The sequence below is a fragment of the Falco naumanni genome, chromosome 6, assembly GCF_017639655.2.
Source record: "Falco naumanni isolate bFalNau1 chromosome 6, bFalNau1.pat, whole genome shotgun sequence".
NCBI classification, from domain to species: Eukaryota; Metazoa; Chordata; class Aves; order Falconiformes; family Falconidae; genus Falco; species Falco naumanni.
The window spans coordinates 52,689,811-52,704,708 of record NC_054059.1 but is presented as its reverse complement, the minus strand read 5'-3'; the positions used below and the strand labels follow the sequence as shown (position 1 = coordinate 52,704,708).

Genomic DNA, 14,898 nt, shown 5'->3' with positions numbered 1-14,898 from the left:
TCTTCCATAGATGCATGTGTTGGGTGTCTCCCCCTCCACACACCCCTTAACTTAATCACCTTCCTATGCAGTGCATACTTTTTGCATTAGGAATGCATACGCCCACAATTACAGACAGGTGTTGGAGCATTCTTCTCCATGTGTGAAAACTCAAAAATCAGGATTTTTGGCTTGCCCAGACAGCACAGAACAACAAAAGGACTTTTGGAGTGAATATTCTGTATCACACCATTAGTTTATACAGCATCAAACATTAACATACAGTTTGCAAAATGGACAAAATACAGCCTGGGTGGTTTTAACTAGTCGGATTCCCTTTATATGCTGGCATTCTGGATTTTCTTTAGCAGTTTATGACAGAGCACTTGCTCACAAGTTTTGCAATCTGCATGTTCCATCCTTCACAGCTCCAAATGCCACTATGCAACATACCAGAGAGAGAGAGTGAGACCTTAATCTTCATTCACTTCCACCTCTCTAATTCAATGTGTACTCATCATTTCATGGTGAGCTAGCTAAGAAAAGCTGCAAGCTGGAACACTCTATAGTGTTAAAGTTACAGGATTTTCCTCCACTTGAGATTTATTTTTTTTAAGACAATCTCAATGTAACCTCAGCAGCCACCACAAGATGGCACATAAGTTAATTGACAAGTCTGCAGGTGGCTCATATTGAAAATACAAGATTATACAGACCTATATGATCACTTCAACAACACGAGTAACAGTACTGAAGAAGAAGGGTGAGAATATATGACAGTCAACATGGTATGTATCACTGTAACCTGGGATGCTCTTCACAGAGGAGTCCTGGATCATGCTCAGCTGGCAGGACAGCTCTGTTCTCACACATCTCAGGCTCACCAGCCAGGAGCCCAGTGGATGGAGAAGAAAACAGCACCAGCTGAAGGCTCAGCTGGACCTTTCTTCCTCCTCCAGCACAGACACAAAACATCCACGCGATACAGAAGTTTCCTGCAGAGCTACCAGTTCTGAACCAAGCCCCCAGCCCACCTCTGGTACCTATTTCCTCCTGGCTACATCCTGCCACTTGGCTACACCTTGGACTCTCTGGGCGTACACGGAAGCTATGCATGATGACATTTGTCTACAGTTAAAGACACTTTGTACTAAAGGGTGTGGCAAAAAAAAAAAAAAAGTAAGAAGTTCTAACACAAGCTGTTCTTTAGCTCAGAAGTTTGCTTTCTGGGGTTTATATAGGCTACTACCTTGTCCTGCAAGAGAAAAAGCTCCTTTCCTCAAATCCATCCACTTAATGCCTACCACAAATACTACATAACAGTACACACATAGCCACAAAAAGAGGACAGTAGTTAGTACTACAAATACTATTCCATACATGCCCAAGAATGTTGCCAACAGAGCAAAAGTAACAGAAAACACTTACATGGCAGCTTAGTTCAACAACACTCCTCCCCCTATCACCGTTTAAGTCACTAAGAAAGGATTCCTGCCTTTTTAAACATTATGTTCAATCAACCAATCTCCCTTGATTGCAAAACTAATTAAACAGGCATTTAAAAATATATAAGAAGTAGCTAGCACAAAAATACACCTGACTGGAGGGGCTTCCAGGTTTACATGTATGATAACTGTTTCAGCGTCAGCGTTTCCCTATTATCTGAAGAGTCATGGAGAACAGCTACAAGACTGAGAATGTCTTCCTTGGTCCTTGCAAGATCTCCTGCACCTGTAAGAGTGACTTGCTCTGAGTACAAAATGTAGTAATGACTAAGTCTGATGCTTCAGGAGCTGGTGAAGATGGATTTGGTCTATGACACACAGGCAACTAAGGCGTTGAGTATTTCTTGCTGCTGACTTACTAATGCAGAGGTGAATTCCGACAGAGAAAAAGGACCAACAGCACATTCAGCTTATGCAGCATGGTTTTATTTTGAGGCCTCTGTGGTTAGAAACTATACCAGCCCATAATATGTTTCCAAATGCCTAATCAAATGGCACTCCAGCCACCTGCAACTTGTTACAAATAAGAGACACCTATTACAACAGAAGATACCACACAACTTCAGGTACTCTGGTTTTTGTAAAAATACCTCCCCAATAACACCATTAAATACGCATTAAAATGTACCAATGCTGCATAAAACCAGACCGTACCGATAAATCTCCTCCCTCCCTCTGCTGGTTTAGGGCAGAAAAATAAATTCCTGAGGTATTCCTAACAGGAAAGCTTTGCTTATTTCAGCCTTGTCTTAGCTGTGTGTCTCAGCCATATGAAAACTGGGATGAAAGCAACATTCCCTTGAAGGAACAAAGTGGTGGATAATTTTAGTAGCAAGGCTGTTAAATTCTTAAAAAAATAAAAAACACCAAAAAACCAACAAACAAAAAAAAAACCAACAAAAGAAAAAAAAAAGAAAAAAACCCCAAACACAACAAACCATTTGGTTACATAGTCCCTGTCACTAATTCCCCCCCAGCCATTAGTCATACTGTGTACCCATACAATCACAGCTGGGCTCTTACTGATGGGGTGAGACTCTCTCGAGATGGAATGAGGGCAACCGCGTATCTTGCGGGGACTGTTTTTTCCTTTTTACAACACTTTCAAACTCGTTATCAGTTAAACCACTGAGCTTAAAGATACCAACTTTCATCCACGAGATTCCATAGGTACAATCACCTGTACAATACATTATCTGAAATGCAATAGTCTTAAACATCTTAAACATCAATTTGAAGAAAGTCTATTAGGATAATATTATATAATTATATTGTAATCTGGGAAATGTAAATATTTATAACATCATGCTAATTGATATTTCTGCTTTAACATCAGGTATTAAGGCTTGATATGTCTATCTATGAACTGAAAAGCAAGTCGAACCCAGTCACCGTGATACCTATGCACAGTCTACTATAGGCAATCTGATAATTTCCAACAGCTGAAGTTTAGATTTGCTATCTTCTTTCATTCACAGAACTGTTTCAGTTCCTGTAAACTATCCAAACACTACAAGAAGCTCATTACTGAGATTGAGTATAACGAGTTGCACATGATTAAGTTCATGTTCTACAGCCACAGCCGTGTGAAGCACTCTGCCAGTCCGAGCTTACTGAAGTGAACCTTTTTGCTCTTTCACAGTGGGGAGGGAAGAAAAAAGGCAGTATTCAACACAAGTTAGCTAACTAACAGAAAGGAAATACCTTACGAAGACAAGACAATTTGTACGTTTCACAAGAGTTGGCAGGCTGTGGTAACTAGGACTTTATGCTTTCAAGAAAATAACACACGATGTAACACTGACTGGAAGCCATCTTGTATCGCTGGCCGTGTTAGCTTACATTACCGAAAATTAAGGCAACCGAATGCAGGATCATATAGTATTGCAAAAGGAGCAAAAGAAATTTATAGACTAATTGACTATAAAAAGCCCTGCAAACAGAAGCACTCATAAGACTGCTGACTAACGATATACAGCTTTTTCCTCCCACTCCATGAAACACACATTTTATGTTCATCAAGTTACATTTTACACAAATTTCATGTCTTTCTCCTGCCATTTTCTTAGGAAAAGAGCTGTTAAAATACTGTTTTAAAACAGCACCATACCTAAAGAGCAAGCAACCAAGAAGTCAGGATTTGATGGGGGAACCTCTCCACCCACACACACCCCAAAAAAAACCCCAAACACCACCTTCACACCCACCCCCAAAACTCTAAAAAGAAAACATAAAAATAAAAAAAAAATCCCAACCCCTCAAAGCTTCATGGTCTTACAAGCTCTCAATCTTAACACACACAAAAGTATACCATCTGCCATTATATGAAACCCAGATATGACCATTGATAGATTAGACCACTAGTTATTCTCCAGCCTTCAAACATTCCTCATTGTCAGCCAGAATGATTAGGGAAAAAAAAAAAAAAAAAAAAAAAAAAAAAAGAGTTCAAGGCACAGATGCATCAAGCCAATTTCAGAAGCCAGGACAGTCTGCTCACCAGTGCTCTTCTTTCCAACCTTAAGCTCTCCAAAGCCTAAGGTAAGTTATAACTTCTAGCCTCAGTTTCTCAAGTTATAAAATGTAATAAAACCTTCAGAATTCTTTTTGAAGAACTCACTTATTCTTTTGTCTTTTAAAATACTTTGTATGACCCTACTGTTACGAGAGCTACTCAGCAACTATTCAACTACTGAAACAATAGAGGAAAGAAATGTTTGGACTGTGAAAACCACAAACTAAACTGAGAAGCCACCTGTGCTTTAATGCTTTTACAGCATTATCCACAATCCTTTTCTCATGCTGTTCTTCAGGTTTATCCAAAACTGCTAACAGATGAAGACCATTTTCTTGTAGGGTACCAAAAAAACCCAAACGCCACCACTACCACCACCACAAAAACAAACAAACAAAAAAAACCAAAAACAAACAAACAAAAAAAAACCACCTACCCAACCAAATAAAAAAAGAATTACAAATTTGAGACAGCTCTGGGTTACAGTATTTATAAAGCAAAATAAATATTGTGCTACTTCTGCTACTTGGATACTGATTCAAGCCTTTTAACATATAAGGAATGTTTCCCCTCAACTTAAGTACATGTTATATCAAGAATTAGACCAAGTCAATATATTATTTTAACGTATGCTCCTTTCTAGGTTGCCAATATTTCATTGTTATTTCTGATTTTCTTAGTACTGAGAGGTTCAGGACAAGGTAGGCATCTTACATAGTAGCAACAAGAAAGGATATGGCATTTTGCATTTATAGACATGTTTTGCCAGCATGAAACAATAAGGTTCCATATGTTTGTTTCTTGGGAAGAAAGATCAGGAAAATCAAGGTACAGTTAAAAGCTCACATCCTGTTTAAAAAAAAAACAAAAAGCAAAAAAAAAAAACCCACAAAAAAACGACAATGTACCTACCCATCAAAACACACAATCATATTTCATATGGACATTTTCAACATTAATCATGTATGTCAAAAGCTTTTTTTAAGAACTCATTTAAAAATACATAATACAGACAACATTAGATCATAGAATCTCTCCAATTGGAAGGGACCGATAAGGATCATCAAGTCTAACTCCCTACTCCTCACAGGACAACGTGGGAATATATGGACACTAACTAAACTCCAGACTCCATTTCTCCCTAATGTCCTTCAGGAGACTCATCTCTTTGCATTTCCTCTCTACTTCGCTAGGTTTTAAATCAGGCCAACAGAACAGAGAAAGTAGAGCTTTTTTTCCCCCTCCCTCCTCATGTGAGAAGACAGCTATTTACTCAGCATCAAAGGAATGGAAACCTTCTTTTCAATGCCATGTAAATCTAGGACAGAGCAAAATAGCCTTAAAAAGACAGACAGGATTCCCCCCCATCCCCCTGTTTCTAGGGGAAAAAAAAAAGTTAAGTTGCAAATGGCAAAACCAGCCACTATATCAGAAAAGATACTTTCTTCCATTAAGCCAACCACTGTCTTGAACATCATGCACACCTACTTTTTCCCATAGCTGTTCTTGTATTCTCCCTTCTACCTCTTATTGTAAAAAAAAACCAAAAAAAAAAAAACCACAACAGAGAATAACCTTGCCTTTACAGAGATTTCTAAGTTTCTCTTCAAAGATATCTCTGAGGCCTCACTTGTATATAAATGATAATGAAGGACCGGAAGATTATTTTTACAGCAGTACATTAATTTTTTTAACATTATCAGTATTTAGTGTATAAATATCAGCTATAATCACTGATTTCTTCTTCCCAACTTCCTGGAAGGAAAAAGGCCCCTTGCATTAATCAGTAAGACTGAGTATAAAATGCTAGAGAATAAGAAGGGAGACCTTCATCTTTTTGACTAATGAGAATCCTGCTGTCAAGAGTATAGATGTGCTCTGAATAGCTTTAAATAAGCAATGAGTCAACTCGCTTGTAAAAGTTGAAGCCATAAAACCACAGTAGTTTCATGAACTTATTCTTCATTTAGCCATTGAATTAGATGCTTCAAAATTCAAGGAAGAGCAGAACCATTCAGCCTTTCTAAGCAAACACCCACTTACATACGTGCCGGGGAAACAAAGGGGAATAGCAGTGCACTATTAAGATTCTTCAGAAAGCAAACGTAGAAAGGCAGGTACAGCTTTTTTCACTTCTGCCTCCTGGAGTTTGAGCAAACATACCTTTATTCTGGTTTCTAACCTCAGTATCACCCTTTCCAATATATTGAATTCAGAATTATTATCCATATCTGCCTAAGATACAATGAATTTTAAATAAGCTAGGTCTGGAAAGGAAAAGCAGACAGCATGTCTTTATTTTCCTATGGACTATCCTGACTCCTTTGGCTCCTCAGCTTACCCATCTGTTTGCAGGTCCCATCACGTGTGCTGCAAAGACTATGCATATTCTAGCTATTACTTTGATCAAAAAGTAAGACAACATATTCTTCAGCCACAGAACCATAGGTGCCCAGAGCAGCCACCGCAATCCTCTTGCATGATGCGAGAGACCTGGCTCTCCAGTCCCCACCCTGTCCCTTCCCACAGCAGTTCTGGTGCATCACAAGCAGCTGTGCCAGCAGCCGCCCTGCCTGCAAGACCCTGCAGCAGGAGGCAACTCCACCAGGAAGCGCCCCTGCACAGGTGCTCAGGGACAGGAGGCTTCGCTTGGACATCACCTCTTCCCACTCTGGGCTGTCCCTCTAACATGCGCAGTGCTGCACACTTGACCAAGGGGTGTTAGGAGCTCCTCAGAAGTGACCAGATAGAAGGTAAGTGTTCACCATTTTCCCTTCTGTCAAGTAAAACTGAACCTGTGTGTGTTTCCACACATAGGAAAAACAAGAAGGCTGGGAGCCCTGCCCTGTTCTGACTCAAACTCACTCATCACAGCAGAAGACACGTGAACATGCAAGCAAGAGTCTCATCATCCACAATGAACACATACACACCAATAAAACAATCAAATACAAGATGTACATTAACAAGTCTTGTTACTTTTTTTTAATTAAATGGATTTGCATAGCATGACTGATTATAAAAATTGCACAATGCATACCATGATGAATAAAAGCATATTAAATCATTCTTGGCCAACGCTTTTCATTTATATATAGCAGAATTATATTGGATCAGGCCCTATAGTAGAACATACCATGTAACTTCAGCCAGTGGTCAGCTAAACAAGGAAAGGCAGCAAGGAATGCAGACTTCACAGGACAGTAGGAAACAGGAATTCAGTAGAAGACAGAAGTCATGAATGCCAATTACCTTACTAATTAACAGCCTGGGCAGCGTTGCCACTGCTTCTGTCTGTAAAAAGAGCTTATTTTTTAAATACCTAGTTTGTATACACATCAAGAGAACCAAAGGCTTGTAAAGCACTCAAAATTAGAGCACTTATGTATGTACTAAGCTTTTTGGTAGAAATGTGAACATCAAAGAGAAGGCACTAAGCTTTTTAACATAAACGGGAACATCCTTGAAAGAAAAGGCAATATGCCAAGACCAAATTAAAATTTTCTCCATTGTTGTATTACTGGCAGTATCTGATGGATGGAATCCTGTCAGCAACTTCATGCTCCATTAATTACCAGTGCTCTCCTGACATCTCTACTTTCTAACACGTTTCTTAGGTGACCAGGAAGTCTGGACTTTCGGGTTCCATCAACTTTAAGGGAAAACACATTACAGTATCAGACACAGCCATGAGAAATATCTGGAGACCTCAGTACTTTATTTGTCCCCTCCATAATCTAGTCTTACAGTGACTACCAGCCTGGAGCATAAATCATATCATCACTTACATCTCTGAAGAATCTCAAAGTTAACAGCAGTCAGGGTTGCTAACTCCATCCACTTGAACAGCGAGGCAACCTGCCTCTCATATGTCATCTTAACAGACAACTTAGGGTTATTTTCCTTGAACTCTGACAGATCTCTTGGGATACATATTTTCAAGATTTTTCTCCAAAGCCACAAAGGGTATAAATATATCTTATTTTAATGAAAGCAAATACAGCATGACCAGAATCAATACTCACAAACAGCTGCAGAATTAAATCTGTAGCAGTTTAACAAATGCATCATCTTCTCAGAGTCTTTTTCACCTTAAACATGTATAATATCCGTGTAGCCTATTCTGCCAAAGTTCCTAGCAAGACACTGCACTTGTTTAACAGAAGTAACATACGGGGGATCTCCTTCCTGGAGGAAAAGTAGGTGTGCAAGCATAGCCACCACAACGTCAGCAGCATGCTGTGGCTTGTATTGTGGGTCTAGACTTATGCCCACCTTTTCAAGTGGAAAAGAAAATATGCTGTTGCAAAATTATACAGTATTTACATAATTGAGGCAATTATTGCACTGATCATATTTAATTACCTTTAATACCACAAACAACTTTCAGCTGTAAAGTATTAAAATTGTTTATCTGTGATAGTAATAAACCAGCCATCATACAAATAAAATGTTAGCCATCTCAGATTACTGTAAATTTACAATTTTTACAGCACATAAAAAAGAACATCCAGTTTCAAAATGAAGCCCAAGTAAAAAAACAATGCATACTACTTTAGCTAGATTAGTAGAAGCTCTCGAAGTAGCACTTAAGCCAGCTGCTCCAGCATCATTTAACAGGCCTGATTTTTCATGAACCCCATTTCGTTTGGGTTTTTTTATTGGTGTGTATGTCTTTTTTTTTTTTTTTTTTTTTTTTGTGGTACTGGCTTTGTGTTTGTTGTGGTGTCCATAGTCCCGTGCTGCTCACCTCATACCCCACGCCGCACACACACCCCGCCCCGCCCCGCCCCCCCCCCCCCCCCCCCCCCCCCTTTTTTTTTCTTTTCTTCCCATACTAGCTGTGCTGGGAGTAGGTGGGTGGAGAAAGACAGTCTGACTGAAATTACACAATATGCATATAAAAAAGCTTGTTCAAATTTTTCCACTGTGTGCAGTCCTTGCACAAACATTACTGACCAATGAAAGACACCAAGAGACAGTACTTTAGCAGCTTTCTAAAGCCACATGATGGCTTCTATAAGGATTTTTAGATTTAGAAATGTGGATAAGAGGGTTAATTTAGTTGTGTCATTTCATTCTACAATTTACTGATAAATCAAAGTCTATACGCATTCAGAGCTAAAGTACTGACTCAGGAAATTATTAATTAGGACCAATTAAGTTATTGTAAGATCTGGTACAGAATTTCAAAGTTTGAATAGGTTTTCATCAGAGGGGTAGGTAGCAATAGAAGAATTACAGATTCGCAATTTATATATTAAAAGATCTATCCACAAGGGGGGCAACATTTAAATAATTATAGATGGAAATTAGAGTACTCTAGCAACATACACACCTGCAATACTCCTAGCATCTGAACATACATACTACCGTGGCAATGTAACGTTTTGCTTCAAATCACCTTCACCTTCAGGACGCCACATGCTCTGATCCTCACGGTTTGCAGTTCCGAGTCAGAGCAAAGCGCAACCGCCGCAGCATGGGTACCGCTGGGCGCCCCAGCGAGGGGTCTGTGTCCCGGGGCCCACCCTGCCACTCTGCGTCCACATGGGATCATGGTGCCCCGTGCCCAGCAGCTGCCCGTGCAGGGAATGGGAATGGGAACCGCCTGTGCCAGGCAGAGATAAAGCCCGTCAGTCAAAATACCACATCAATCCTCTCTGGCAGAATATGTTATCGCTGTGGGGAACTGGATAACGTTTTAAGCCCCCACCTACTGTATGCCTTCTGTACCTTTCTGTTTTCCCCTGTAATTTATCTATTTGTAAACCAAAACCAACCGAATCAAATAAGCTAAAACTTGATTTATTCTCAGATGGAGAAACACCAGGATAAACAAGCAATAGATGAAGAGTCTCATCAGCTGCTACAATGAGAACACTTCAGCATTTGGCATTAACAAGCTGCCTGGCACTGATATCATCATCTAAAGCACAGGCATGCTATGCTGCAAAAAGAACAGAATAATATTAAACTCCCTTACAAGAGAACACTAACTAGAAGAGTATGCAAAATCATGGCATTAAAGTTATTTTGCAACAGACCGAGCACGTTGCTCTCTCTCGCCTCCCAGCACCTAAGCAAATTATTAGCTGTGCACAGAGTGTATGTGGGGAAGTCTCATAGGCAGAGGCATGCCTGTGTTTATGGGTGGGCAGCCATAAAATGAGGTGCCTTAGAAGAGTCTCTGTCTGGTGTTCCCCACAAAAGGGCCCCTCCTCTCAGGAATCACTGAAAAGCTTGTTAGCACTGTAAGATGCTCAAGTAGCTACGATTAAAAAATTCTAACTGTAGAAGTTAGTGTACTCACTTAGCACTGTACTCGTTTTGCCATCTATGCATTTATGAATGGCAGAGTAAAAAAAAGCCCTCATCCCAGTAATTAAACCAGTCACCTGAAGAAGCCTAGTGTGCAGCAGACCATCTGCCCAACAATCAAGGGATCTACTTGTAATACCATGCTGCAGTCCTCCTGGTGCTGTTAAAGCTTTCCCCAGGATCAGCTCTGAAGGTCTGTATATCTAGCCACAGGAGGCGAAAAAAAACCAAACAAAAACCAAATACACACCACAACACACACAGAGCTATTTAACTGTTGTGTTTTGGTTTTTAAGCAGGAGCTGTAAGTCAACCAGTAGGCAATTTCACCAAACCAGGATGGGAGGTTGACCTTCCTGAGGAGCCGGATCCAGACACGGGTGTTCTGCCTGTGGCCATCCGCAGGGCCCTCCCTGGGCACACACATCTGCTTGCTCACAGACAGGCCAAACAGCTGCAGAGCAGCTCCCTGACAGGCTATGAGGGTGTTCCTGTTTGTGAACGCCTGGAAAGCAGTGCTGTGATAACTTGTGCACCTTGAAGAACCTCAACAGACCATTTCACAGAAGTTTAACTCTGACATTTCACACATGGGGAAGTTTGGAATGAACTTTGACAGAACAAAGCAATTTAAACTCAAAATATTCAACAACTCATGCAAGCAGATCCACCTCCTGTCTACAAATACGTGCTAGTGAGTAAAAAGTTCAAAACAGTACCATGAAATGAAACTACAAGGCAAACTCAGAATAAATCTAGGCATGTAAGTCCTTATAAAACTATACATATGTAAAATACCTGTCACCTGGTAGCTCGTCTCCAGTTTTGGTAAATGATTAGAAGAAAGACTGATAATAGATTAAAAAAAATAATATAAATCACATCAACAATGTAAGGTAGAGAACTTGAAAAGAGTTTGTTAAATGTGGCTTTAAAAACACATTGACAGCCAGCTCTTCCTGTGACAAGTGAAGTTAGTGTGGCTGCAAACTCTGAAACACATAGGATAACAGATGCACATCCTTTCTGAAGCTGAACTTTAGAGTGATGGCTGGGAGTGATTTGCAGAAAGGATTTCTGAGCAAAAGCACTACACTTCTACCTTTATTAAAGACAGACAGCATTCGGATGGGTCTGCCCACAGTTGTTGCTTGTGATTGTATGCCACGTTATATAAAATATGTATTAAAAACATCATACTGCGGAAACACAATTACTTAACCAACAGCCATATGTTGTTTTGATTAAAAACCTCAGTCTGTGTTTCAGAAATAAACTTGGACGTATGTTAGAGAATTGAAGGACTAGCAAAGGGCAAACGGAACTGTACCGTGGAAGGAGGACAAAGAAGAGGAGAGCACTCGAAGCTGGAGTCAGACTTCAAGCCCAGCAAGCAGCACCCCCAGTGAACACGCCAGAACGGCAGCCCCTCCGCTGCCTGCGAAAGCAAACAGCATCCGCGCCTGCAACCGCGATACAGCGCTCGGTCCGCTTGCGTAAGCCGGAGTCTCCTCCCTGCACCCTTCTGGCCCGCGGGTCAAAATAAAAGCGTTTTAAAACGCTCTTGCAGCGCTCAGCCTTCCTTAGAGGAGACGCAAAGTCACCTCCCTCCTTTCCCTGCAGGAATTACGGGCTCGGAGGAGCCGGCCGCTCGCACGGGCGCGGCGCTCCCGCTGGGCCCGGCCTCGCCGCAGCGGCGCAGCCACCAGGTGCCCGGCGCCACCCAGACATCCCTGCGCCTCGGCCCCGTCAGCTCCGTGCGGCGGGCGCTGCCCTTCACCGCCGCTACCTCGAGCCCCGCTCCAACCCGCCGCCCCGCAAACTCCGCTCGGCCGCGCCGCTCCCAGCGGCCGGGCCCCTTCCCCGCCGGGCACCCCCCGCGGCTCCGCACCGCCGCGCCAGCCCCGCCGCACACCCGGCCCCAGCAGCAACGGGCTCGGAGCAAAGCCCGTCCCGCCGCCGCCGCTCCGCGGGGCCGAGGCAGGGTCTCGCCGTCGCGGCGGGGCGAGGGCCGGACACGCCGCCCCCTCCAGCACGGCACGGCTGTGCCCGCCGGGCCGCAGCGCCCCTGCGTGGGGCCGCCCCTCGGCTGGGTCTGCGGGCGGCGGGTGACACCGAGGGAGGGGAGCAAAGCCCCCTCGCCGGCCGCCGCACGGCCGGCCCCGCACCTGTTGCGAGGGGAGGCCGCCGCCGGGCCCCGCGGCGCTCCCCCCCCCTCACGGCCGCCCGCAGCCGCCGGTCCGGCCCGACCCGCGCCGCGCCGCCGGCCGGCAGCGCCTCACCTGCGGGGTGCCGGCACCCGCCGCTCCGGCCCGCGGCCTCCGCCATGTCTCCTCGCCGAGCGCGGCTGCTCCGCCCCGCGGATCCGCGGCCGCGGGCAGGTGAGAGCGCCACGTCCCGCTCCCCGCCGGCGGGATGTGCCCGGGGCAGGTGAGGGCGGGCCCGGCGCCCGCGGGCGGTAGCGGCCCCTGACGGGCACCTGGCCCCGGCGGCTGGGAGGCAGCGGCCGCCCCGCCTCACACAGGTGCGGGGCCTTCTCCGCAGAGCTGCCGGCGCCGAGGCAGGCAACGGGCTCTGGGATGGTTCCCGATTCCCGCCGGTGTCTGGACGGTCTGTGGGAGGAGCGGTGCACCGCAGCCTTCGGGAAAGAACTGTACTGCTGTGGTCTCATTATTAAGGCACATGCTTCTGATCAGCCGGGTCCATACCCTTACCTGCCTACAACGCCCGGCTTCCAGAAAACGGCTTTGTGAAGAGGTGTCAATGTGTCGGTCCTTTCTGTAGAGGTCATGATCTTATTACCTTTCCTGTGAGTTCACCTAAACTTGCCCTAAGCTACTTTGCAAGGTCATAAGAGCGTTCCTCTTCAGTGTTCTATGACTAAATTAAAAAATCATTTCATTTTGTATCTGCTTGCAGATAGTACCAACCATCAGAACTACAGCTGAAGGAGGGTGAATGCATCAGGGAACTGATGGCACTCAGCTATGTCATGCACGCGGGCAAGCAACGGAGAGGTGCAGCTCCCTCAGTCTGGTGCATTAGACAAAGCAAATTTCCACCACCGTGCAGAACGTCCTTCTTTCACAAATGACTAAGTTCAGGGCATGAGGCCTTCTAGGAGAAGGGAAGATGAATGTTTTGTGACATCAGGAGCCATTTATGCTCTAAAATAGAAGGAGCTGCAGCTTGGGTGACAAGCATTCCTTGTGGCTGGTTTGTGGGCAGGAGAGTGTTTGTGACACAAGAACAGGCTGGGCTCTATGCTGAAAGGTGCAAGATACTCCAAGATTGGCACTGCCTTGGTCAAGTTTTAACTTCTGCATTCTGCATGACTCCTAATGGAAGGGGAAAGGTGTATCTCAGTCAGCCTGAGCCTTGGATTACAACAGCACTAGTCAGGGACCAAGAGGCTATCCAAGTCAAAGGGAGTGGCAGGCCCTATAGTCAAAAGGTTACCCTCAGCAAAATCCTGCACTAAAACATAACATGTCCTTGCAACATAATCTCAGATCCCCCTGTGGTGGTCCACATAGGTATCCAGCAGCAGATAGAAGCTGGGAGCCAGGCTGAGGGGCCCAGGCTGACCTGTCTGACGCACTTTGACCCAAAACATTTCTTCTCATTTTGTCCGATGATACAAAAAGTAATGCGCCTGGCACAATCTAGATGAAGTAGCCTGAAGTGGAGGTATCACATAAACTTTTATGCACAGATCTAGTACATAGATAGATAAGCTGTGCAGTTTAGGGAACAACATTCAAACCAGTTCATGATCTCTCAAGTAGCGCAAGTGTACGTGGCCCAGCCTAGGCATGCATCAGATGTGATGTAGTCTTACAGTGGAGAATACAGAACTGATTGCTGAGTGGCTCTGCAGGAACCACCTTGGGTCTGGTGAAGCCAGCAGTGAACTGCAGGAATTAATTCCCAGCTGGTGTGAGGCTAGGTCTCGTCGAGACATCAAACTGATTCCTTTCTCTTACACGTAACTGGCATTACCAAGCTCCTTGAGTCACAGAGAATAGGCTGCGTGCTTTTGAAGTATCCACACACAAATAAAGCAATGCAATTACACTGTGGTCTATTCATGCTGCATGAAATTAGAGGTTTTCAAACTGTAGTCATAGACTGATACAGGATCATGTTCCACACAAAAAAATCAAACTAGGGGAGTTTGTTGTCCTAGGGTCACTTTTCCACAGGTAAAGTTTTTTAGTTGCTTTGGCTTTTGCAAGTCAACCTCCACCAACTACCTTGAACTTGTACTGCTTTCTGCCATAATAGCAGCAGAAATTGTTAAACAGTAGCAATGTTTCTCCTGAAGTGTAGCTACACTTTTGGCACTTATGCCAAAATCTATCTATGCCCAAACATCAGTGGAACAGTCTTCAGAGTAAAAAAACCCGACTAAAATTCTCTCATCTACATTCTTTGTTTAGCCTATTTTTTTGATACATAATTAGGTTTTAGTCAGTAAAAATTACTACATACATGTTAGGACAATGTTTTGTGTTTAGAAAAAAATATTTAATTTTCTTTGAAAATACCTGCTAGACTTGAAAAATTCAGGGCAGA

The 14,898-nt window shown here is 43.6% G+C and overlaps 1 protein-coding gene and 1 long non-coding RNA gene across 9 annotated transcripts in view; one reads left to right on the top strand and one right to left on the bottom strand.

Annotated features, from left to right (window-relative positions):
* MAP7 (microtubule associated protein 7) overlaps positions 1-13,006 on the bottom strand; it is a 128,028-nt gene extending 115,022 nt beyond the window's left edge. For 6 of the 8 annotated variants that reach the window (XM_040597682.1, XM_040597683.1, XM_040597685.1 and 3 more), the window contains exon 1: positions 12,603-13,006. In XM_040597682.1, the coding sequence (XP_040453616.1) occupies positions 12,603-12,991 (389 nt within the window). In that variant the 5' untranslated portion in view covers positions 12,992-13,006. The remainder of the gene's footprint in view (positions 1-12,602) is intronic. The other 2 variants (XM_040597689.1, XM_040597691.1) reach the window with 2 other exon arrangements.
* Positions 13,007-13,008: 2 nt separating this feature from the next.
* LOC121089919 lies at positions 13,009-14,395 on the top strand. The gene is made up of 2 exons (XR_005828422.1): positions 13,009-13,129; positions 13,240-14,395. It is a non-coding gene; the product is annotated as an uncharacterized LOC121089919 (long non-coding RNA).
* Positions 14,396-14,898: the final 503 nt, after the last annotated feature.